Source organism: Aulonocara stuartgranti (assembly GCF_965226115.1).
Source record: "Aulonocara stuartgranti genome assembly, chromosome: 6".
Classification (NCBI taxonomy): domain Eukaryota; kingdom Metazoa; phylum Chordata; class Actinopteri; order Cichliformes; family Cichlidae; genus Aulonocara; species Aulonocara stuartgranti.
Window position 1 is genome coordinate 9,512,392 of NC_138944.1, and position 23,917 is coordinate 9,536,308.

At 37.5% G+C, this 23,917-nt stretch overlaps 2 protein-coding genes across 2 annotated transcripts; both read left to right on the forward strand.

Moving 5' to 3' along the window:
* Positions 1-5,085: 5,085 nt before the first annotated feature.
* On the forward strand, positions 5,086-12,375 carry cenpk (centromere protein K). Its single transcript, XM_082537253.1, has 10 exons — positions 5,086-5,193; positions 5,427-5,516; positions 6,256-6,312; positions 8,017-8,080; positions 8,204-8,250; positions 8,335-8,417; positions 8,584-8,682; positions 9,338-9,473; positions 9,554-9,607; positions 11,670-12,375. Exons 1-10 carry the CDS (start codon positions 5,191-5,193, stop codon positions 11,823-11,825), a joined length of 789 nt encoding a protein of 262 aa, XP_082393379.1. The 5' UTR covers positions 5,086-5,190; the 3' UTR covers positions 11,826-12,375.
* Positions 12,376-14,348: 1,973 nt separating this feature from the next.
* On the forward strand, positions 14,349-22,160 carry LOC309708219 (stromal membrane-associated protein 1-like). Its single transcript, XM_082536033.1, has 10 exons — positions 14,349-14,637; positions 15,093-15,226; positions 16,247-16,332; positions 16,448-16,523; positions 16,713-16,775; positions 16,898-16,973; positions 18,761-18,888; positions 19,644-19,860; positions 20,487-20,824; positions 21,504-22,160. Exons 1-10 carry the CDS (start codon positions 14,520-14,522, stop codon positions 21,636-21,638), a joined length of 1,371 nt encoding a protein of 456 aa, XP_082392159.1. The 5' UTR covers positions 14,349-14,519; the 3' UTR covers positions 21,639-22,160.
* Positions 22,161-23,917: the final 1,757 nt, after the last annotated feature.

Consider the following 23,917-nt stretch of genomic DNA (forward strand, 5'->3'; position numbering starts at 1 on the left):
AAATAAGTTTATAGGCCTGGGAGATGTTAATGTGACCAAAGCTTTTGTAAATTCTCTGTAGATAAATTAGAGTCTTTAAAAAAATCATTAGCCTAAAATTTGCTTTAATGCCCTTATACTGCATTTATAAATAGTACGGTTTATAACAGGGAGCAAATACATGTGTTTATTAGTATAACAGCTCAAGTGGACTAACTGGAAGCTGATATATAAACTGATATTAACTTGCAGCCTAATAAACACGCTGATCATAACACAGAATATGCACAAAAGAAGAAATTTTAATTGCTGGCAAATATTGTACTGTAAAATTCACAGAATATTATTACAACTGCATTATATTGTTTTATAAATTATTTATAAAATGATTATGTGCACTTTATACATGCAAAATAAGGTGGTAAGGTGGTGTACATAGTATTTATCAAGGTTTAAATTCTAGATAACACTTCAATTGAAGAAAGAAAAAAATCAATTCAGTTCAATTATTCTGAAAATTGATCTGCAAATATGAACATGTCAGTCTTTAATTTATTTTGTGTGTGTATGTGTGTGTGTGTGGTGGGGGGGTGGCGGGTGCCTATGTGCGTGCTCTGGAGCCTATTCTGAATCAAGCATATTTATGAAGGGAGAGAGTGTTAAGGCAGGTAAGTTTATGGATTTCACTTGCTTATTTTATGAGGGGTTGTCAGGCGGGCCCGGTGATAAGTAATACTACAGTCTGAGGGACCACTTCGTGGTAATTAATCTGGAGGTCTTAAGTGTATTTCAGTATTTCACTTCAAGATAGAAAAAATCACTACTTCAATCGTCCGGAAAATTGAAGTTTGATGCATGAGTCCCTACTGAAACAATAGTACAGCCCTCTCTCTTTTCATCTCTTCCCCTCCCCTTTTTATACTCTCTCCTTTATTATTTGCACCTTGTGGAAAACAGTGTCAGGGGCAAAGTGTACACTCATATTTGAGGCAATAGTCAGGTGACAGCAAAGAGAGCACTGAAATTAAATTGTTTAATGTTTACGACCTTGTTCTCATTTAAAAATATGACACAAACTTAGAAGAAAAAGGTTTTTTAATCTATTGTTTGATTATTTAAATTAATTATTTGAATCCATAGGCTTCAAATAATCCTTGAATGCATTATTATTATTATTATTATTATTATTATTATTATTATTATTATTATTATTATTATTGTTGTTGTTGTTGTTGTTGATGATGATGAATAAGTATTAAAAAGGAGATCTGTAAATGACCTGATATTTGGCTCGAATTAAATGACTCTATATATCTAAATAGAGCCAAAATGTAGAGTTTTAATCATAGCCTTCCTGTGGAGCCAGTTAATACTTCAAACTTCAATTTTACGGGCGATTGAACTAAGCATGTTCCTGACAGAATTGATGTATGTATTAATTTCCTTTAACTGTTGATTAATTAGGCTGCGCTGAAGGCTCAAATGGAACGGTTTGTTCAGAAATTTGCATATTAATCAAATTCTAGTTGATCATTCAAATAATCAAGGCTGTGTGAAATCGGGGATGTAGCAAGAAAACATCAACTATATTTGGTCTGACTTAGCTTCTGCTGTTTGTCCACTGTACTATAATCAGATAGAAAGAGTCAGTCGGCTTATTTGGACTAAATTGCTAATCCAGAGTTTTGCAACAAATATACAGATACATTAACTCAAAGTGGAAAAAAAAGCAAAACCTTTGTGCTGCTGTGCTTTATAAATAAACAAGAATGGGAGAAGTGGGTGGCAGAGAAGAAAAGTGTTGCATCAAGTACTGCATTTTATATATTTTGGATTCTTAAAATTAGAATAAAATTAGAATAATAAAGATTTTTACATATTGCCACAAGGCTGGGTTTTCAGAAGGCTGTTTCAGATCACAGGTGAATGATTTATGGAGGAGAAAGGATAGTTTCAAAAATGTTTTGCAATTATAGTTAAGTGCTGTGACTCATCTAAAAGGTAATCAGAAGTCTGCAGGTAGATAAATTATAAACCATGTAGACCGCTTTACCTGAAAAAAATGTAGGAGTTATTAAATTCAATGATTCATGAAGTGTTTACTTTGGAGCTTTTCTTCAACTAGCGATGGTGGTGGTTGAAGTCTAAAATTAATATAGATTATGTTCCAACAGCATCTACTTATACTATTTAGAATGGATTTTTTAAGCAGAAACAATGCTGTAAAGAAACTCCTCTACACATTAAAAAAAATCATAAAATCCATTAGCAGCACATGAATATATGTCCCTGAAGGAAAGATGAAGGATAAAGTGAAGAAAATGTTAGATCTGTGGCCTCAGGTGGGAGTTATTTAGCACATGTATTGATGATTTCTGTGTGGTGCACAGAACAAAGCATGAAAAACTACAAGTGGGGGGAAAAAAAGTGAATAAAGTGAATTTTCACTAAAGTCATCTGGAAGCTCATCCAATTCTAAATATCTCATCATTTAATCATATGAGGTCAAAATACATTTGGGTGAACAAAAAGGAAAACAAAAGCAAAACAAACAAACTTACTATCCATACCGTTACATGCCAATTTAAGCCATCCTTTAAAAAAAAGTGTAGCTGATGACAAGCTACAAGCTGCAGCCAGCTCCAGCTTAGCTTCTGAGACAAACAGAGACACCTGCTGGTGTCAACGGGATAGTGACCTGCACTTCACTGAGCAGCAAACCAGCCATGCTGTGTGTAATGTGTCTGTGTGTGTATGAAAGAGTGTGTGTATGAGAGTGGTTGTATATTATAAAGCTGCAACTGAATTATCAAATATGATACATATTTTTAGATTGCTTTATTTGAACGATCAATATCAGGCTGGTGGAACAGTTCGTACAAGACTGGTAATGAAAACATAAAATTAGAGGTGGAATGTAATCGTAATGGTAAACAGTATGTAAAAAGACATAAAGCAAGATTTAAAAGGAAGCAGATATTGAGTATGTAGCCTCCATCGTCCTTAAGAAAATTGTGTTGTTTTTTTAAAAATAAAATAAATAACTAATAACATAAAAATAGTAATTTCTTGATTAGATGAGTATGAATTTAATAACTTGATTCCTACATCTTATTGACTCTTTCTCATTTCTCTAAGCCTTTCTTTCAGTGAATATCTCTTATCAGACTTACTAAAGAGCTAATGATGCCATATTGAGGATAATAACAGATTTCTTGTTTTACTTCGTACACTTGCATGAAATCATCCTCATTTCCTGCAGTCTTACTACATCTTCACCTTGTAAAAATCCATCTAATGAGTTTCTACCCTGACATGCTCTTGGAATAATGAATGATATTAATACTACACACGCCTTGCGTGTTGAAAGAATGAGTGTTGATCTTTTAATATTTTCAAAATAGAAATACCTCAGGTATAAGTCATTCTTTCAAATGCATACATAAAGTGAAAATCCACAAGTGTAGCACTCAAGTATAACAAGTATGGTTGTGGGTTAATGAATGGTATTCGTACTAATTGGGCAGGTCAAGCGGTGCTTAAGTAAAAGTCAAGATATGAACCTATGAAAAGTGCTAACTGTCATATTTAAATTGTATAATACTGGATATTTTATGTAGTGTGAACTTGGGTATTTTAGACCACGTGCAATAATTCAACATTGCATGTGAATAACATTAAACCTTTGGTTTCATCAAAAATGTAACAATCACCTCATCCTCATCCTCTCACTACACACAGACTGTATTTCTTGGCCTTTCACAACCAGACATGCTTTCTGTTGTTTTCTTGTTACTATGCTGTAATGACTAGTTTCACGCTACTTTACCACGGCATTTTTCAACTTCTTTATCACCATTTGTTTTTCAGCCTCTCTCTTTTCAGTGTCTGTGATCTCATGTGTATATGACTATTTTCACGTGTACATGTTAGTTAGTGTTTGTATGCACATAAGAACATAATCGAGCACATGTGAACACACATCACATATATAAACACATTTAGAATAATGAAAAATATATTTACTATATATGAAATAAATGAAAATATTAAAATAGTATTAAATACATTAATAATATAAACACATTTATTAAGAGGAACCATTAGAATATCTGATAAACACAACTGTTCTAACATATATAGGTAAGTTCGGCAGTTAGAGTAACTAAAAATGCTTTTTCATAAACATTTAGTTTGTTTTTCAATATGTCAGCATTTTATCTGACATTAGAACTGAGATTATAAATGATTATGTATGTATGTATGTATGTATACATATATATATATATATGTATACATATATATGTATACATACATATATATATATATATATACATATATATATATATATATATATATACATACACATATATATATATATATATATATATATATATATATATATATATATATATATATATATATATATATATATATAGTAAAATTTCACGTGTCAGGCCTGTTACCGTGCAGTTTTATGAACCATATTCAACATCAGGTACTGCCATTGCCCATCTTAGCAATCGCTATATACTCATTATGAACAAATGCTAAACATCAACTCCTGTGGCAAGAGTTCTGAGACAATCAACACTTAAACAGCCCATTGTATCTAACGGTCTAATCTGTTTTTTCTGAGTTGATCATACATAATCGTGTCAGCGTCCCAGTGGCAATTTGATGTTGTCACTGAGAAGGAGTTACGGTAATAAAATAAGTAAGCAATAAATAAGCGTCTATCTAAATGTTTTCCCTCTAAGATATGTGGCCCTCCTTTGGGACACGTTTAATCAATAATTAACCTTTTTTTTTTTAAATTTATTTGAATTCGTCATTATTCAATACTTTGTTTTTTAACTAATTTTACCATATAATTTATTTTTGCTTTGGTTGATAGTCTGTAGGGTTTAGACTTTTTATGTATTTTTTTCTATTAAAGAGGGAAAAACAGCCCCTCGGTGTTCATGGCTCTGTAAAGATGTTTCAGTACTTACCCTTGCTTTCATGTGGGAAGACGGATACCTGGTGGGATCTAAAACTATGCAAAAACTCGTTTACAAACGTTTTAACAAGCTTGCGCATTTTAGCGCAACAATGGCGCTCACCAACATCCTCTCTGTCGCGGATGATACGTCATCAAAGTTGGCGGTATTTTGAAAACCGAGTAGCGTCTAGTGTTGTGGTCCGTGAAGTAGGGAACTGTTGTTAAACATGGTAAGACTGATCGTCGTCTAAAAAAAACTCTCGTCATTTACACGTGCTTAATATAACGCACGATATTATATAATGTTTACATGCCTTGCTAACGTGTGTTTACGTACATTCAACTTTTCACCTTAGCCTGTAGCTAACAAGCTCTAGAAGAAATTGTACCTACTTGCACCGCTCCAGTTTTTCTTTAGATTAAAACGTACACGAATATGCGTCTTTGTTGTTTACGTGTTCAGGCAGACGGCCGGGCAGCAGCGCAGCTGTCAGAGGCCGCCCAATCTGAGCTGCTGGACATTTGTGAGGAGCAATTTGCGCAGCTGGAAAAGGTACATGTGAATCCAGTGTGTCCAAAAACTTTTTGTCTTACCATACATATTGTTTTGGGGGGATTGGGATAGTATGGAGCCACTGCAACAAGTGGGGTGACCAAGAGGTGGTACAATGTGAGAAATATATTACTGAAGTTGATATGATTTTTTCCCACTTTTATTTTCACACAAATGTTTCTACATATTGATTCAAAAAGTTGATTCTGTTCTTGAAGAAGTCACTTGGATTAGTGATGAAACAGTTCTGCTAAAAACTACATTTTCTTAACTGGTTGACTGAGCATGCATCAAGATATGCAAGTTAAAGTTTTGGCAAAATTTGTTCAGAGTTACTACATTATAATTCAGTACATTTTTCCACTTTCTTGTATAATTAGAAAAATACTATGAATAGAAACTAAATATTTTTTCCATAGTCTTATATGATAGGCCTATGCTCTGTTGTTTAGCTGTTAACACTCTTACCTGTTATTTTTTTTTATCTTAGATTTGGTTCTTTCAGGTAATCATCATTAGGTTTCAGTGTCGATGCATTCAGAGATCTGCAACTTTTCTTGAACCACATTTCTTCTGAGAATCAAAATAGTTGACTAGGCTAGTAAACTAGAACCAACCAAAATCTGACCACATCACATATGTAAATATGTTTTTAAAATGTGTAGATACTTTATCTCTAGCCCCTTGTCACACACTTTGTGATAAATGGGTAAAATGATAAACTGTGTTTGTCTTACAGCTTCAGAATGAGATTATACTGTGTGAGCCAGATTTTTGTGAGAATCCTCAAGAACAGGTGAGATGATTGTTTCCAAATGTTCACTTGTTCATTGCTTTCGCTGCTTTAACCTCCTAAGATCCAACCTCTTTCTCTTTGCTATTTGGGCTGATTGGGACCTGATGAATGTAAAAACAAAGAATTATCTTTTTACCTGATTTTCTCTGCAAGGACCTGATATCCACATATGAGGACGTTCAAATTAAATTTCAATAGGACGGTGGCAATATAATGTCCTCGTAAGTGGACATCAGGCCCTTGTAGAGCAAAATTTAGAATTGTGGTCTAGACAACCGAAAATGTGATGTCCACATATGTGGATGCCAGGTCCTAGGAGGTTAATGTTACAGAAAAAATGTGGAAATCCTTAATTTTAAATATCTGAGAAAATTCATATCTTTTTTAACATGGTTTTTAACATTTGTCAGTTTTTTTTTAATGTGGTAGAAAATAACTGTAAGAAAAAAAAAAAGTATATACTCCATCACAGACCCGATATGTGAGTAATTCCAGTTTGTTACCTGAATGATGCATAAACATTACAATTTTCACCAGATAAACCATGCTAATCTCCATAGTAATACTCTTGCCTACTTTATTTAGGCTCCAGTAGCTTCTGATTCTCCTAATAGCCTGATGTCCGTGTATTAGGAACAATTAGGAGCTTTTGGCTCGTAGTTGGTATTGTAAATTGGAACTGTGATAAAGTATTGCAAACTCTCTTTTGTTGCGGTTTTGGTCTGAGTTTCAAAATTGTTACACCTCTGGCATTTCTTTACGTGTGTGCTGATTAATTGGATGATGGTTACGTCAGTGGGTTCCTTTGGCCTATCAGCAAATAAAATATCTTAATCAATTGCAGCCATTACATTACAGCATCAAATTTGTCTTTGTACGCGATCATTCAAAGAGGTTTCTTTATTTTCCCAACACAAACAAGAAAATGAACAACAAAAACTAAATAATAGAAAATGCCAACAAAACATTGGATTAATCATCAGCCATACTGCAAATTTCAAGCAGCTACCAGCCCAGAATTTCACAATCTTTGCATCATTAATATTAACATCTTTTACATGTATCATGGTTACAGGACATATGAATTTTGCATAAAATGACTTAATGAAGAGGCCAAGATGGCACTTTTGGTTTCCGTTGATGCTCAAAATTAGCATTAATCATAAACATGTTGTATGTGAAAGGTGTTTACAGAGGCAAGATACGTTACAAAAAGAGCAATTAGTTTTAATAGTTTGTATAGTCATAAACAGCTCATTAGTGCTATTCAAGCAGTAAAAAAATGTAAACATTGTGAGCATCAGCAGTGGCAACACTAAAAGGAACAGCTGAGTGTGCTTTAAATGGTGAGGTTAGAGACTCCAGCTGGCAATAACATAGCATTTCATGCCTGGTCAAATGCACCCTTGGCTCCATAGTGTAGTAGTTTACACATTTGCTTAACAAGCAAAAAATCCCATGCTTGATCCCAGGAGGAGATGCACATCTCTTTGGAGTTGCGTCAGGATGGGCATCCGGTGTAAAAACCTGCCAGATTAAATATTTGTAGAGCTTCCTGCTGTGCCGACTCATTGTAAATCAGGGAGCAACCAAGAGTAGCTGCTGATAAAGTGAGTTTTGTGTTTGTTTGTTTTGATGTCAGACAGCTTCACTGTGGCTCATCATTGTAATTTCTATTCCTCGTGACTGTTTTTCCTTCTATAGTCAGTAAAAAGACTGATTGCAACAGAAGCTGAGCTGAAGCAGTGGTCGACAGTGGAACCACAATGTAAGTTATCAGTTCTGGTCAACTGGTGATTTCAGGTTTCTAAAAAAAAAAAAAAAGATATAAATCATAAATGTTGTGTACTTTATCTTTTAATACAATTGACCTTTTTTATTTTTCATGCAGTGCTGGCAGAAAATTCTGAGATTTTGCTCGAAGCAGGAAAAGAAGAGGTGTGGTTAAGTTAAACAGTGAACTATTGCTTTTGCTCATTTACATGCATCACTCACTTTATGCAATCTTTACTTTTTCCATAGATGCACAAGCTGTGCTCTGAACTTGAGATGGTTGCTTCCTGTTTTGAAGCCAAAAGAGACAAACTGAAAGAGACTAAGGAACTGTATGTAACCCTTTTGTTACACTGTACATATTACATTATTTACTGTCCTTCTTCTGGTTTTATGGATGCCTTTCAGGATTGGATGAAGGAGACCATCCAGAGACTTTCCCTTTGCTATACTTTGTGTATAGTTGTGAAAATGTGATGCTTGTGTGTTTGTTGTTAGTGAGCTAAAATGGCTGGAGGAGAAGAAACAGGTGCTGGCTGCTGCCAGTGGTCACAGTGAACGACTTCAAATTGAAAAGGAGAAGTTGTCAGAACATACGTGAGTAGGATGGCAGCGTCACACTAAACCAAAAGGGATCAGGTGTTTATTTACACAGAATAGAGCAGAAAACAGAAATGCTTCAAGGGTAATATAAATTAATTCAGTTGAATTAAATTTTATTTATACAGCGCCAAATCACAACAGCAGTCGCCTCAAAGTGCTTTATATTATAAGGTAGACCCTACACTAATACATACAGAAAAAAACCCAACAATCGTATGACCCCCTATGAGCAAGCACTTTGGCGACAGTGAGAAGGAAAAACTCCCTTTTAACAGGAAGAAACCTCTGGCAGAACCAGGCTCGGGGAGGGGCGGGGCCATCTGCTGCAACCGGTTGGGGTGAGAGAAGGAAAACAGGAAAAAAAGGCATGCTGTGGAAGAGAGCCAGAGGTTAATAACAAGTATGATTCATTGCAGAGAGGTCTATTAACACATAGTGAGTGAGAAAGGTGACTGAAAAGGAAATGCTCAATGCATCATGGGAATCTCCCAGCATCCTACGTCTATTGCAGCATAACTAAGAGAGCATTCAGGATCACCTGATCCAGCCCTAACTATATGCTTTAGCAAAAAGGAAAGTTTTAAGCCTAATCTTAAAAGTAGAAAAATAAATCTATAAACTTGTTGATGCATGTGCATGCATTCTTCAGGATACTGCAGGACATCAAGGAAAAAATACAGAAAATGAAGGTCTACCAGGAAAGGCTGATGGAGAGCTTGGCGTACATCCTGGAGAAGCACGTTCCTCTCCCTCAGGAGGATTCCAGTACAAACAAGAAGAAGAAGGTGTAGATTATGGCTTTGCATGTGAAAAGTGCCTTATTATGAATTCATTGCACCTTACAGTCTTTTATCTTAATTTTCAGAACGTTCCTCATGAGATTCATGAAAACTTGATTTCACTCAATGAAATTCTGGAGGTGAGTTTTTTCATACAAAAAAAACGAACTGTTTAACCCGAGTTTTTTTTTATGTAATCAAAAAAAATCTCAGTATTTGGCTTTGGACAGGTAGGTGACTGAAACAGGTGATGAGGTTTGATATTGAGGAGAGAAATGTGAAAGGAAAGATGGACCGCATAGAGGCCCCCTGTGTTGGTGTCAGGAGAGAATGTAGCTTGGCAGCATTGGATGGTAGTCTGTATGATGACTTTGGGCATGAAGAAGAGGAAGCGAGTGAAGGGAAGTTGAAGAAGGAAGAATGTTGTGGAGAGTGCAGGAAGAGGTTGAGGCAGGCTGTCAGTGGTACGGAAGTGTTGCCAGATGGCTGGCAAAGTAGAGCTAATGTTCTGGGGGAAACTGCCCAAAGGGTATCCTCTGGACAGAAGAAAAAGGACAAGGACACTTGGTTTTGGAAGGAGGAAGTAAAAAAAATCTGTTCAAATGCAGAGGTTAGCAAAGAAAAAGTGGGATAGTCTGGGAGATGAAGAAAATGGATGAGTGCTGGGAGGTTAGCAATGAGAGAAGTGGCAAAGTACAAGGCTTGAGTTATATGTGAGGCTGGACACTAAGAAAGGTGAAAATGACTTGTATGAAGCATGTGATGTGATATGTAAGACGTTATCACAGAAATGGAAATGTGCTAACAAGTGAAGAGAGTGTGGTGAGCGCCTGAAGGAGCTCATGAATGAAGAAAATGAGAAAACACAATCCTGAAGAGTAAGAGGATCCCTGAGGAATGAAGTACAGATTTTCAAGTACAAGGGTGATGTGCATCTCTGTAGCAATTATAGAGGGATAAAGTTGATGAGGCATACCTTGAAGATATGGGAAAGTGTTTTCGAAACTAGGTTGAGAAGAGAGGAGATGATTGGTGAGCAGCAGCATGGCTCCTTGCCCAGACATAGCACTACAGAGTCAATGTTTGCTTTTATAGTATTAATGGAGAAATATTGAAGGTCGAAAGGAGTTGTACTGTGTGTTTGTATATCTACAAACAGGGTATGATAGGGTGCCAAGAGAGGAAGTGTGGTACAGCATGAGGAAGTCATGTGAGGCTGGTGCCAGACATGTACGATAACAGCCAGACCTTGGTGAGGTGTGCGGTAGGAGTGGAAGATGAGTTCAAGGTGGGGTGAATTACATTAGGGAATGGAGTAGTAAAACATTGATCAGGAAAAAAACCCTAAATTTTCATCCCAATATTTGAAATACTTCTGTTTTGAAGATAGCTTCACACATAGTGTTTCCTTTTTTTCACATCATTCACTGACACTTTTGTATGTGACTGAAAAGTATCCTAGATATTGAGATAAATAATAGATTTTGCTGAAGATAATTTAATTATCTCTGATAAACCCCCCCAGTTATCAACCTCTAGGAAAGAGCTGGCACTCCACCAACAGATATTTGACCTATTATAGAATAAATATGTGTTTAATTATTAACAGCTGCATATTTCTTATGTCGACAAGTCACATATAAATTAGCCCTACGTTTGTTGGCTGTGGTGGAACTGGAAATTATAAAAACCCATTGTTAATGTTACATTTTCTATAGAGATGCTGTTTAAGGCCCTATTTTAACCACACAAGTGCAAAGAAAGCAGCAGGTCTGACGCGTGTGGACTGTGTGGGTGTGTCATGTTGCTTTTGTTTATCAAAGTAAAAGGACAAAAAGGCTGACGTAAGTGCTATAAAAGCGAGAGTGTAGTGATTAATCGATTCACAGTAATGATCACCCATGGCAGCAAAAGCTGATGTGTACCAAAAGGCATGATATCAACTTAACCTTTAGACCTGAGGGCAGCTTTTATGATTTTTTTTTTTTTTTTTTTTTTAACTTGTTCTGTGATTGAATGTTTCTGTTCTTGATAATCATGTAAATATCCTATATTTTTGTTAGTGGCCATCACCTATTCCTTCAATAAGTAAAGGAAGTAAAGGCAAAATAAAACTCTAAACTTATAAAACTGTTTAAACTTGTACCTTTACTGCAAATATGCTTCAGCCTGGTCTTCATCTCCCTTTTTATAAACCTGCAGATTCTCATGAACAAGGCTCTGAACACACCACACGACCCCTATGTGGCGATAGATGACACATTCTGGCCACCGTATGTAGAAATGCTGCTCCGTTATGGAATTGCAGTGAGACACCATGAGAATAACTTTAAGCTCCGCTTGGAAACCTTTTTCTGAAGCACTGGTGCATTAAAAATCTAAAGCACTGTGCTGAAACTGAGTCTGCTTGTGCAGGGAAACCATTATGCATGTTTTTGTAAGCTAGTAGGAAGTCCATGGTGGAGAAACAGTGATGATAGGGTGTTCCTGAATTTACTAAATGCATGTGTAACATTTCTATGTAGATACTTTTTTATGGTTGTCTATTTAGACTTCTTAAATACTGTTTAGTTAAAATGTCTTGTAAGCGCACCTATTTTTCTAGTTCCATTTTTACATATTCAAATGTTATTCAAATGTATGAGTGTTTTATCCAAAGTATGTGTTTCTAGAAATCCCATGTGTATGTCTGTTTTTCATGAGAATTCATATTTATCAGCATAAATTTAAATTAATCTTAATTTTGGTTTCATTTAACTGTTTTCTATTATGTTTGAAAATTAGGAAAATATGTTCAGTAATTGTGTGTGTGTGTGTGTGTGTGTGTGTGTGTGTGTGTGTGTGTGTGTGTGTGTTTGTTTGTGTTTATACATTTTCTTGTCCATGTTTAATAAATTTGGAAACTTTAGATGTGGTGTTGCTATGTAATTATTGTTCCGAAGAAATTATCTCTGGGTATCTTCATACTGTTGTACGAAAACAACTAGCATAATGTAAATGTTTTAGTGAGGTGATCATTTAATCATGTTTAAAACTATGTTTGTACTTACAGAAAATAAAATACGAATTGACAAAGTGAAATCGTGCAGATATTCCACACAATACAGGGAGTGCAGAATTATTAGGCAAATGAGTATTTTGTCCACATCATCCTCTTCATGCATGTTGTCTTACTCCAAGCTGTATAGGCTCGAAAGCCTACTACCAGTTAAGCATATTAGGTGATGTGCAACTCTGTAATGAGAAGGGGTGTAGTCTAATGACATCAACACCCTATATCAGGTGTGCATAATTATTAGGCAACGTCCTTTCCTTTGGCAAAATGGGTCAAATAAGGACTTGACAGGCTCAGAAAAGTCAAAAATAGTGAGATATCTTGCAGAGGGATGCAGCAGTCTCAAAATTGCAAAGCTTCTGAAGCGTGATCATCAAACAATCAAGCGTTTCATTCAAAATAGTCAACAGGGTCACAAGAAGCGTGTGGAAAAACCAAGGCGCAAAATAACTGCCCATGAACTGAGAAAAGTCAAGCGTGCAGCTGCCAAGATGCCACTTGCCACCAGTTTGGCCATATTTCAGAGCTGCAACATCACTGGAGTGCCCAAAAGCACAAGGTGTGCAATACTCAGAGACATGGCCAAGGTAAGAAAGGCTGAAAGACGACCACCACTGAACAAGACACACAAGCTGAAACGTCAAGACTGGGCCAAGAAATATTTCAAGACTGGTTTTTCTAAGGTTTTATGGACTGATGAAATGAGAGTGAGTCTTGATGGGCCAGATGGATGGGCCCGTGGCTGATTTGGTAAAGGGCAGAGAGCTACAGTCCGACTCAGACGCCAGCAAGGTGGAGGTGGAGTACTGGTTTGGGCTGGTATCATCAAAGATGAGCTTGTGGGGCCTTTTCGGGTTGAGGATGGAGTCAAGCTCAACTCCCAGTCCTACTGCCAGTTTCTGGAAGACACCTTCTTCAAGCAGTGGTACAGTAAGAAGTCTGCATCCTTCAAGAGAAACATGATTTTCATGCAGGACAATGCTCCATCACACACGTCCAAGTACTCCACAGCGTGGCTGGCAAGAAAGGGTATAAAAGAAGAAAAACTAATGACATGGCCTCCTTGTTCACCTGATCTGAACTCCATTGAAAACCTGTGGTCCATCATCAAATGTGAGCTTTACAAGGAGGGAAAACAGTACACCTCTCTGAACAGTGTCTGGGAGGCTGTGGTTGCTGCTGCACGCAATGTTGATGGTGAACAGATCAAAACACTGACAGAATCCATGGATGGCAGGCTTTTGAGTGTCCTTGCAAAGAAAGGTGGCTATATTGGTCGCTGATTTGTTTTTGTTTTGTTTTTGAATGTCAGAAATGTATATTTGTGAATGTGGAGATGTTATATTGGTGTCACTGGTAAAAATAAATAATTGAAATGGGTATATATTTGTTTTTTGTTAAGTTGCCTAATAAGTATGCACAGTAATAGTCACCTGCACACACAGATATCCCCCTAAAATAGCTAAAACTAAAAACAAACTAAAAACTACTTCCAAAAACATTCAGCTTTGATATTAATGAGTTTTTTGGGTTCATTGGGAACATGGTTGTTGTTCAATAATAAAATTATTCCTCAAAAATACAACTTGCCTAATAATTCTGCACTCCCTGTATATGCAATGATCGATGGTTTCAGCTACCAAGTACTTAAAATACTTAGACGGTTTTTTGTGTTTATTTTCTTTAATTGCAGAGATTTGTTTAGGGCCTTGCTTTTAAGGCTAAGCTTCCAGTTTCTTGGCGGAAATGTTAAAATTATTTCGTCAGAAATGTTTTGCGTCATTCAACGTCACGCCTCCCATCCAATCCAGTGAGGCCGCCGCGTCAGCTATAGAATACCTGTGGGCGGAGAAGCGATTCCGGTTCCGGGTGTTTTCATATCCCAGTCGGAGGCGATCATACCTCTGATTATGCTATTTTATCGGAAACTTTTCTCGATTGACCACTGAATAAATTAGAATTCTTTTAATTAAGATTGCCCGATCAAAGCCGACAGCATGGCGACACGCTCGGAGAGAGAGAAGGCCCAAAAACTCAACGAACAGCACCAGGCCATCCTGTCCAAAATGCTGAGAGAGGAAGACAACAAGTACTGCGCCGACTGCGAGGCGAAAGGTGTGGTGTTCGTTTTGTCGGCGATTTTATTGTTTAACTGTACAAAGTTAGCAGTTTCACTCAGAATCAAACAGTAACGGTAACTAACAGTATAACATCCGCGCTTCTTAGCTTAGCTTAGCTAACTGGCCCAAGCTAGTCACCTGACATTCTTCCCTTTAAGCTAAACTAAGTGGTTAACCAGCATGCTAACTTCTCTAAAGCTACATAAGCTCCCCACAGGGCTTCTCCCTCGTCGCCGTATGCTTAGTTACCGGGATTTGCAAGCGGTAAACAAACTGTGTCAGGTCTTTCTAAGAAACTTCAGCCAACTTTTTTTTTAATTAGATCATTGACAAAGAATGTAGAACTTGCATCCTACGTTTCAAGTCACAACAAAGACTAGAATGTTTGAGTGTTTCTTCCGGCGTTTTTGTATCTTCACCTCCCAAACTGGGTTTAACTGTCATTAACAGGTCCAAGATGGGCATCCTGGAATCTGGGGGTATTTATCTGCATCCGATGTGCTGGCATCCACAGGAACCTGGGAGTGCACATATCCAGAGTGAAATCAGTCAACCTGGACCAATGGACAACAGAACAAATCCAGGTACTGATTTCTTGTTTTTCCACTTTTCCTGTGTGCATTGCTGAACTGACCTACCGGGCAGTAGCCCTGGGGGCTGAGAGGTCAAGGGACTCTGGGTCTAAGTCCCTCTGGACTGATTTGCTTACTGGCACAACATGAATACAAAAAATGCAAAACAGCTTAAAGGTGTACCATAACTTCTCTACACTGAAAATAAATAAAGCAGAAAATGTAAATGAACACAAGAACTGAATGCATTTCTCCTTTTTTAAATGTGACATTTAAATGTCTTTGCCAAGTATTCCACTATTGGCTCTCTAATCCTTTTTTATGTACAGTAAGCATAAATATGGTTAGAAACTGTGAAATGTTTTTTTTGATTGGGCATATGTGTTCTCCACTAAATGTAACCTTCCTTGATGGTTCAGAGCTGTTACAATATTGCTGATTTTTCATTTGCACTTCAGGAAACTTGGCCAGACACAAAAACAGGAAATTCTGTTCAGTGGCTAAAGACATAATTTCTTGTCCGTAATGTGGGTCAAGCTTTAATTTTCATTATGCACTGTCATCAGGACTATCAATACCCTTCATTTATGTCATTTAGAATTTACTTTAATAACCACTTTTTAAACTGCAAATTACTGTACAAGTGAACTTGCTGTCATACTAACAACTAGTTGACATTTTAATGACAGCTTCAAAATATCCAGGCTTGTGTTGTTAAATACTTAATTGCCAGGAATATTGAAGAAATATTGGTGTCAAACCTCAGTCAATGACTAAAACCAAAACTGATTGCAGTATTTTTAACCTTAACAATATAAACTATTCAGTCAAACTGCATAAGTTGGCTTATCACCTGGGGGGCTATTTTCTCATATCTGAAAAGTGCCACATAAGGTATTGTACACCCATTTTTATCTGTTGTGCCATATTTGTTATGAGCGAACTTATCATGTGTTTAGTCAATTGATTGCCCCAATGAAACACTGTATCCTAACATTATCCATTTTGTTTACATCTTTGTCTTCTCTTCAGAGTATACAGGACATGGGTAATACCAAGGCCAGGCGGCTTTATGAGGCCAACCTTCCAGATAGCTTTAGAAGACCTCAAACAGACCAGTATCCTTCGCTTAGAGTAAATCCACAAATGTAACAAAAAAGTGCCATGCAGCATATGTTTAACCGTTTTTTCCCTTTTCTTGGAGTTACATTTTTCTCTTAACCCTGACCTCAGAGCAGTGGAATTCTTCATCAGGGATAAATATGAGAAGAAGAAATACTACAGCAAGAATGTGACCAATGGCACCAGTGTATGTATCAACTAAACATTTCATGAAATTATTCATTTATTGTACTATTTTCTAAGTTTAGTCTGTTCTTGGAGCAAATGTAACCCACATAATTTCCTTAGTTAATAATAAAGTATTCCGATTCTGATCTAGATCTTCATAATGTTTTGTACTCACTCATTCTTCTTTCTTTTATTCTTTTTTTATCAGCCAAAAGATGGTAAGAAAGAAAGGGAGCCCGACAGAGGAAGCAAGGTGTCATCTTACACCAAGGTAAGTCTCGCATGTATTCCAGTAATAATAAACCTGTCTCAATATGCCCTTTAGCATGTTTTCTTATCCACACTAAGTTTGTTCTGCTTTTGAATTTTACAACCCTTTCATTTTTTTTAAAGAGTGAAGAGTCCAAGCCAGTTCCCAAAATCAGCCCTGCTAAGACTGCAGAACCCTCTGTGAACCTACTAGGCCTTGGTGAGTGTGAAAATGATTCAAGTTTAGCACCACCGCCAGAGGACATCCTTATTGGGGGATTTAGTGAGAGTAGAATGTGCTGTGGGAAAGTTCTGACTAATATATTGTGTACAGAATTAGGATAATTAATATGTCTGAGTTTATTTGTTTTTATTTTTAAGTATAGATAAGTTTCCAAGGTGATATCTGGATGTAGTACATGACATCTAGCAATCAAAATACACTGTAATTTACACTGTAAAATCACTGTTTATGTGATGGTGATTACCTCTACACTTTGCTCAGCTCTGCATCTTGATGCTGTGGTGTTACCTGAGATTGTTTACTTTTTGGTTCAGCGTTAAAGATTGTCTCCACCCTTAGCTGTGCTATCTTCTCGTTTCAAACATGTGGCTCTGCATGTGTTTACCAAACAATGGAGGAGAGAGAAAGTACCATATTTAAAGGGTTTGGTTGCGTCAACTATCAGCATATCTGTAACACAGCAACTAAACCATCTCACTTGTAAATGATAGATAGCAACACCATTTGGTCTTCTCCGCTGTCTGTATCAACATTGCGCTGACGTCTTTTCAACACGCTGCTGTTACTTGTGGCTGTGATGTTATTTCTGTTGCTTTCAATTTAAAAAACCACTGCAAGGTTTTTGAGTTGAAAAGAGGAAGTGCTTCAGCTGCTGCAGTAGACATGTAACTTCTTGTTTCTACTTTAAATCCTGATGTTTATCTAGAGTATAACTTTTGTTGGATCAGTATTAAGTAAGTGTAGCAGGAAAGAAAGAAGAAGGGGCAACACTGGATTGCACAACATAGATATCTCTGCCATCCTTGCACCAAGTATAGGTTTTCTTTTGGCTTGATTGCTAGATCACTTAAAGTAGGTCTTTTAGTACATGCAAGGTTTTCTGGCATGGATAGATTTTAGCAACTTCTTCCAAAGCGTTATTAACTAAGGCACTTTTTTTTTTCTTTTGTAGAATTTTTTTTCATTTATTAATGCATTTTTGACAACTTTGATTTCTCAAATGGTCAGAAATAAAGGAGAATGCATAAACACAAACATGTTTCCTTTACAGTATGAGGACAAGCTCTGTTTGCATAAATAGTCACTCCCCAAAAGCTCGTTCTGAGCCAAGAGGAACTCTGATGTGAATGGAAATGGAAGTTATGTATATTTTTCTGTCTTAATGTTCAGCTGTTTTGTTTGAACAGTGTGCGCCTTTGTCATCAAATTGTGATATCTTCACATTAGTTCTTGCTTTTAAATTTCTGTACTTTATTTTTTTCAGCATTATAGCTATGATCGGTTTTTGGTTCATAGGAATAATTCATTTTATTAAAGAGGCTTCCTTTATTTACAGTTAAAAGAAGATGCTGTTGTGTTTTTGACTGGCTTAAGGGTTGCTTGCATTATTTGGATATCATGTTTACTGTTATTTTTCTTCTGTGGCTAGTGAGCTAAATGGGCTAAGCTGATTAATTTTTTATTGCGCTAGCTGTTGTTCTCACTGCGTGGGCAGCTTTGTAGCTGTGGGAGGTTTTTACAGTTGAATATTTAAAAAAGAAAAGAAAACATTTTATGAAAGCAGTTCTGTTCACTTTTAACACCCTTTCTATGTCAATTAGCCTGTTCTATAAGGATTATATTCCTGAACTTTAAATAAAGATCTTTTAATTAATGCAGACCACAATCAGGAAATGGTCAGTGGGTAGTGGGAACTATTATTTCCTGATGTATTTTTTTTAAGTTCCACCTGTAAAACAAATTTTTCCTTCTTTCTGTCACAGACGCACCAGCAGCTGCATCAGCTAACAACGGTAGCACAAGCACAAGCCAGAATAATGACCTGGATATATTCGGCCCCATGGTCTCCAATCCCCTGCCCTCATCCACATCCACAGCTCAGTTTTCTCAGGTAAAATTGAGAAAGCATTTCCCAGTTCAGATTTAAATCCAAATTCCGATTATTGCTCAGCAGGGCTTAACAGTCACTGTTGCCTGGTTGTAAAATTGAAATTAAATGTGCAGTAAAAAATAAAAAGGCAAATGATAACCATCAGCGTCAATAGCCCGCATGACAGTATCACCAGTGCTGAGAGACAGTGAGTTTAAATGAAAGAGAGGCAGAAACACACTTCAGAATATGAATGCAGTAAATCAGGCACTCTTGACTTAACATTGAAATGGGGCTTAATGCAGTGTTTACTTTTATTATCACTGCATTCATTAATTTTGATTAATCAAAGAATTTATCAGTTAGGTATAAAATTTAAATATATTAATACTTAGTCAATTTAATCAATAATTCTCTTTTATTACCTATATTATAGAGATAAAGCCTTCAGGGGGTGTCGGCTACTAACATCTCACTAATAGATCACAGCTGAATCAGAGTAATCATGCAGGATAGGCCCATTTTGTATTTATGATCTACATTTATACATAGCTAAAAGAGGCCCCCCAACAAGACCGCCCAAACAGTACTGTTATTGAAGGATCTACTGCTGTTTGATAATGGTAGTTGTCTGCTAATTTGTAAATTTTGTTTAGTTGCATTTGTACAGCACACAATAAAACCGTGTGAGCCATAGATTTGTCACAAAAATGGGTGCTTTTTTTGTCATCGGACTTTAAATCTTCTAAACATCTCAATCTCTTTCCTGCCTCCAGGTGAGCTCCAATAACTCGGCAAGCACTCCGACACAAGCTCCAGCACCTGGAGTGTCAGGAGGAGTAGCCAACTCAGGGTCATTACAGGGAGACCTCGACCTGTTTAGTGAGAGCAGTAGCACCACTAAAGCTGATGACGCAGCCAAGAAGCCCCTGTCCAAGGACTCCATCTTGTCTCTGTATGGGACTAACAGCATGTCCCAGCAGCCCCCCACCGGTAAGGATTTACACACAAACTGAAATAACACCAGTGCCATATTGTAAATTCAACCCTGTTACGAAGAAAAATCTATTTTATGTAGAAACAGTCATGCTTAAAACTTTAACCACAACTCTTTTTGACCTATGAGTCCTTTTAGTTTTTATTGGATTAATTAGTCTACATTGACAGCTTTCGTTTTGTCACCTAATAGATGCAATTCTTTCCCTGCCATTGATGAGCTAGAAGATGCAGAAACCCTGGATTCTTATTTGTTATTTAAATGCAATGCAGTATTTTAAGGTCATTGATCCACTGAGTTGAAAATAAACTGGTTCTTATTTTTTTGTAAACTGCCTCCTTTTCCCTGCAGTACCTTAGCAACACACCAGAGGGCCACAGCCCACACTTTGGGAACCACTGCCCTTGACTAATACTTTGCTTGTTAAAGTAATGCAAATGTGGTGACATCACATGATCCACAAGGAACAAGTAGATACCTGTATTTTGCAGCTCAGTCTCACAGAGCTTTGCTGACTTATTTTCCTGCTTAACAGACTCCTTAAAACACACAAGCAATTTTTCAAAACAGACCCATACCTCAAAAACTAACTTGTTTTTTTTATGTTCTTGCCTCCTCTCAGCTGGCATGTTCATGGGCCCCTCTCAGATGCAGTTTCCTGTCCAGGCAGCAGCTGGTTACCAGGCCTTCCCTGGTATGGGTACAGCCATGCCACCCACTACTGTCATGGGTGCCATGATGGCTCAGAGCGGTGCACCCATGATGGGGCCCAGTCCAGGAATGATGGTTGGGATGACGATGCCTAATGGCTTCATGGGGAACGCGCAAGCCACCGGTATGATGGGCATGGCCCCCAGAATGATGGGACCACAGGGTGGTGCAATGCCTACAGGCATGATGCCTGCTCAGGGCATGTATGCCATCCAGCCTGGCCAGCAGGCTCAGTGGAACATGGGTCAGGTAAGGAAATAGCTTCGCTGTACTGCAGCATTGTGTGAGGTTATTTAACAAGAGACCTCATGTTAAGACTTGTGCTACTGGTTTCAAGTATGTCACAGTCACAGGAGACTTTTTTTTTCTCAAATGTGACCACACCCAGAAGAGTTGGTGCATTGCACAATAGTCCATTGTGAAGCCCTCTACTGTACACTTTGTAGAGATGGAGCATCCAGTATTCACTAGATGGCAGCACAAGCATGCAGCAGATTTGTAACTATGCACTAAATCCCTAATATATACTGTAAGTAGTTTAATTGTAAGTGTGGACACTCAAATTGAAGATGAACTTAAAGCAATCTGTACACATGCTATAAAAATTGCATGCTGTCTGTACACAATTATTTCCCATAATGCAGTGTACGCAGAAATTGTAGGAGCTGCTCACAGCTGTAAAGACTAATCTATTATTAGCATAAAACATTACATTATTTAGAGTTTTATTACAGTTAGCACGCAGGGTGGAATTGGGACACAGTCAGAACTTCAGTAATGAACTACTAGCGGGTGGATGGGTAGTAGTATAATGTTGTCCCAGTTAATCTTCAGTGATTATTTCTAATCCAGGCAAGGTGTGGTAATAAGTCAGATGTAGGTGATCCTGCTCTAGTGTTACTCACACTAACCTCTGTAACATCCCCAGGTGAACCAGCAGATGTCAGGGCTGACTCTGAATGGCGCGGGTGGTCAGATGGCCTTTGGTCAACCTCCGTCAGCTATGGGCGGGTGGGCTCCCACTGGTTCTGGCCAGACTCTGAGCACACAGCTATGGAAGTGAGCCTTCATGCAGGTCGGTGGTTGGGCAGAGTAAAAGTCGAGGTTGCAGGATGTGCTTCTCCGTACCTCACTATGAACTGATGCCCATTTCGATCACAGACCAGCCTTCAGAACATGAAAATTGTATCTCTTTTTTTTTTCTCTCCTTCTCCCTTTTCTGTCTCTCTTTCTCTCTATTGTGTGAGTGAATTGGGAGTCATACAGGATTACAGCCTGGCAGTTTCTGCCTGTCGTATGGTTTTTGATCATAACTTTTATTTTCCTTTTTTGGAAAAAATGACAAGAAAACAACAGTCCCATCATCAACATCGACATATCAGAAAAGCTGCAGGACCAGTTAAACAAGCTTTTATTGTATCACTGTATCATTATAAGATTATAGAACATTTAAATGAATAGTATTTAAAGGGAGAAGGGTATGACTATGAGGTCAGTTGACACTGCTCCCAGATGTACAGCGCTGTATAACCTTCTTTTAAAGTACTTGGTGGTTCCCCTATAAAATTAAAGTGATAATAAATAATTTCCTTTTACGTGTGTTCTGTAAAACAGATGTCAAAGTTTTTTTTTATGTCTCAAATTGGTGAAATGTAATTGTTGCAGGGACACACCCACTTTTATTTCTCTCATTTGTCTAACATTCGATCTAGTTCTGCTGTGGCCCTAAAAATAAACACAGTGAACTTAATAATCTTCACAACATGTACCCTGGATGCATTCTTGTTAGCGGACTCACACAAAGCACTTTGGCCTTGTACATAGATGAAGCACGAGACTCCCTCTTCACAAATCCACTAGTCTGCATTCCTATTGTGCTTCTCGATCCTGGGACAAGCATTCAGGCCCAAAGTTCATAAAATCATGAACTAAACTGAAGTTCCTGATTTGATGTGTTTTTGTTACTTAGTCCTTACAATTTTAGGACACAGGTTACATTTATGAATTGTTTTCATGGAGGCAGTTGTTCAAAAAGCGTTGGTTTTTCACACTTGGGTGGGGTTACTGATTACATGCAAACTATTCCTGAGACCAACTGAACCACACCCAGAGCCACCCCTTCAAGCGGAAGAGTCACACGGGAAGAGAACATTGTCGCTGTGAAATACACATTTTTATCATCAAGATGGAATGAAAAATAGACGGTGGGTACTTTGCAAACCAAGAACATCCCCACGTGAGGTGGTTATAATTCAGAACCAGTAATGTACACTTCCATCTTCTTACTGAAGCAATACTTATTGAATATTCAAACTTGGCACAATCAGTTTTCTCATGAGTTGCTATGACCACGAGTCACTTGAACTCATGGTCACTGTGTCTTGATTCTAATTTTTAATAACCATAATTCAATATTTCAAAACCATGACAAAATATCCCACAAATATCTAATTGGATGAACTAATTATATCCAAAAGGTCATGTATCACAGCTTGACATCACATTGCTCTGCAAAAACATCTTTCGTAACATTATCCAGAACCTGAAATTGGGAATAGGATAGAAGGAATTTACCATATTTTACATTTGAAGTCATGATACTACCTACCTACACACGCGTTAACTCGAATTTTACTGCTTGGTAGAGACATGTAGCCTCTGGTTGCTATTCTAATTCCCAACATTGAGAGTATCTGACATTTAGCACAGCACAGCTCTCTAAAAGAGTATGTTGCTGCTGTCCTCTAGATGACAGTGTTGAGACAGTGGAAAGTTTTAGCTGGACAGAAGTATTTCACAGCGACTTAAAAAAAATGGGATTTAAGACCCAAACTACACTGCACCATAGTGCGGACCGAGAGTCCCTGTGGGCTGTGAACCAAAGGCGTTTTTCTGCTGTGAGTCACTCCTCCTCTTGTAGAGCAGAGTGGAAGAGGTTCGCTGGACTGTGGTTACATTATTTCAGTAACTTGTTCTCTGTGCACTGCTAGTAATGCCAACGCATTGTAGCCCTTCACTTGAGCTAGAGGCTTTTATTTAACAATAGAGCTCTGTATAGCAGCACAATGAATCTAAACCAACACAAAGCATCTTCAAGTAAGTCAAGTTAGAGCTTGTCTCCTGAACTTTGATGGATATTCATTTCAGCAACACAATGTAGATGTGACTATGCCATGCTCACTGTATTACTGTTATAAAGTTTAAGTTAGGTGCATGAGAGCAAGTCTCTCAGTAAAGAAGCAACTTCTTACTTACCAAAGTGTGGCGGTAACAAGCACCTGGTGGCAGTGTAACATTAATCTTTGTAATAGAAGGCCAAGTTATATGATAAGTCTTTGCCCC

Excerpts from the sequence above, each read along its gene's own strand:
- cenpk (XM_082537253.1), top strand. Across the intron at positions 8,251-8,334 it reads TCGAAGCAGGAAAAGAAGAG|ATGCACAAGCTGTGCTCTGA; the intron begins GTGTGGTTAAGT and ends CTTTTTCCATAG. Across the intron at positions 8,418-8,583 it reads CTGAAAGAGACTAAGGAACT|TGAGCTAAAATGGCTGGAGG; the intron begins GTATGTAACCCT and ends GTTTGTTGTTAG.
- LOC309708219 (XM_082536033.1), top strand. The coding sequence starts at position 14,520 with ATGGCGACACGCTCGGAGAGAGAGAAGGCCCAAAAACTCAACGAACAG. Across the intron at positions 16,524-16,712 it reads ATGTGACCAATGGCACCAGT|CCAAAAGATGGTAAGAAAGA; the intron begins GTATGTATCAAC and ends TTTTTTTATCAG. Across the intron at positions 16,974-18,760 it reads TGTGAACCTACTAGGCCTTG|ACGCACCAGCAGCTGCATCA; the intron begins GTGAGTGTGAAA and ends TTTCTGTCACAG.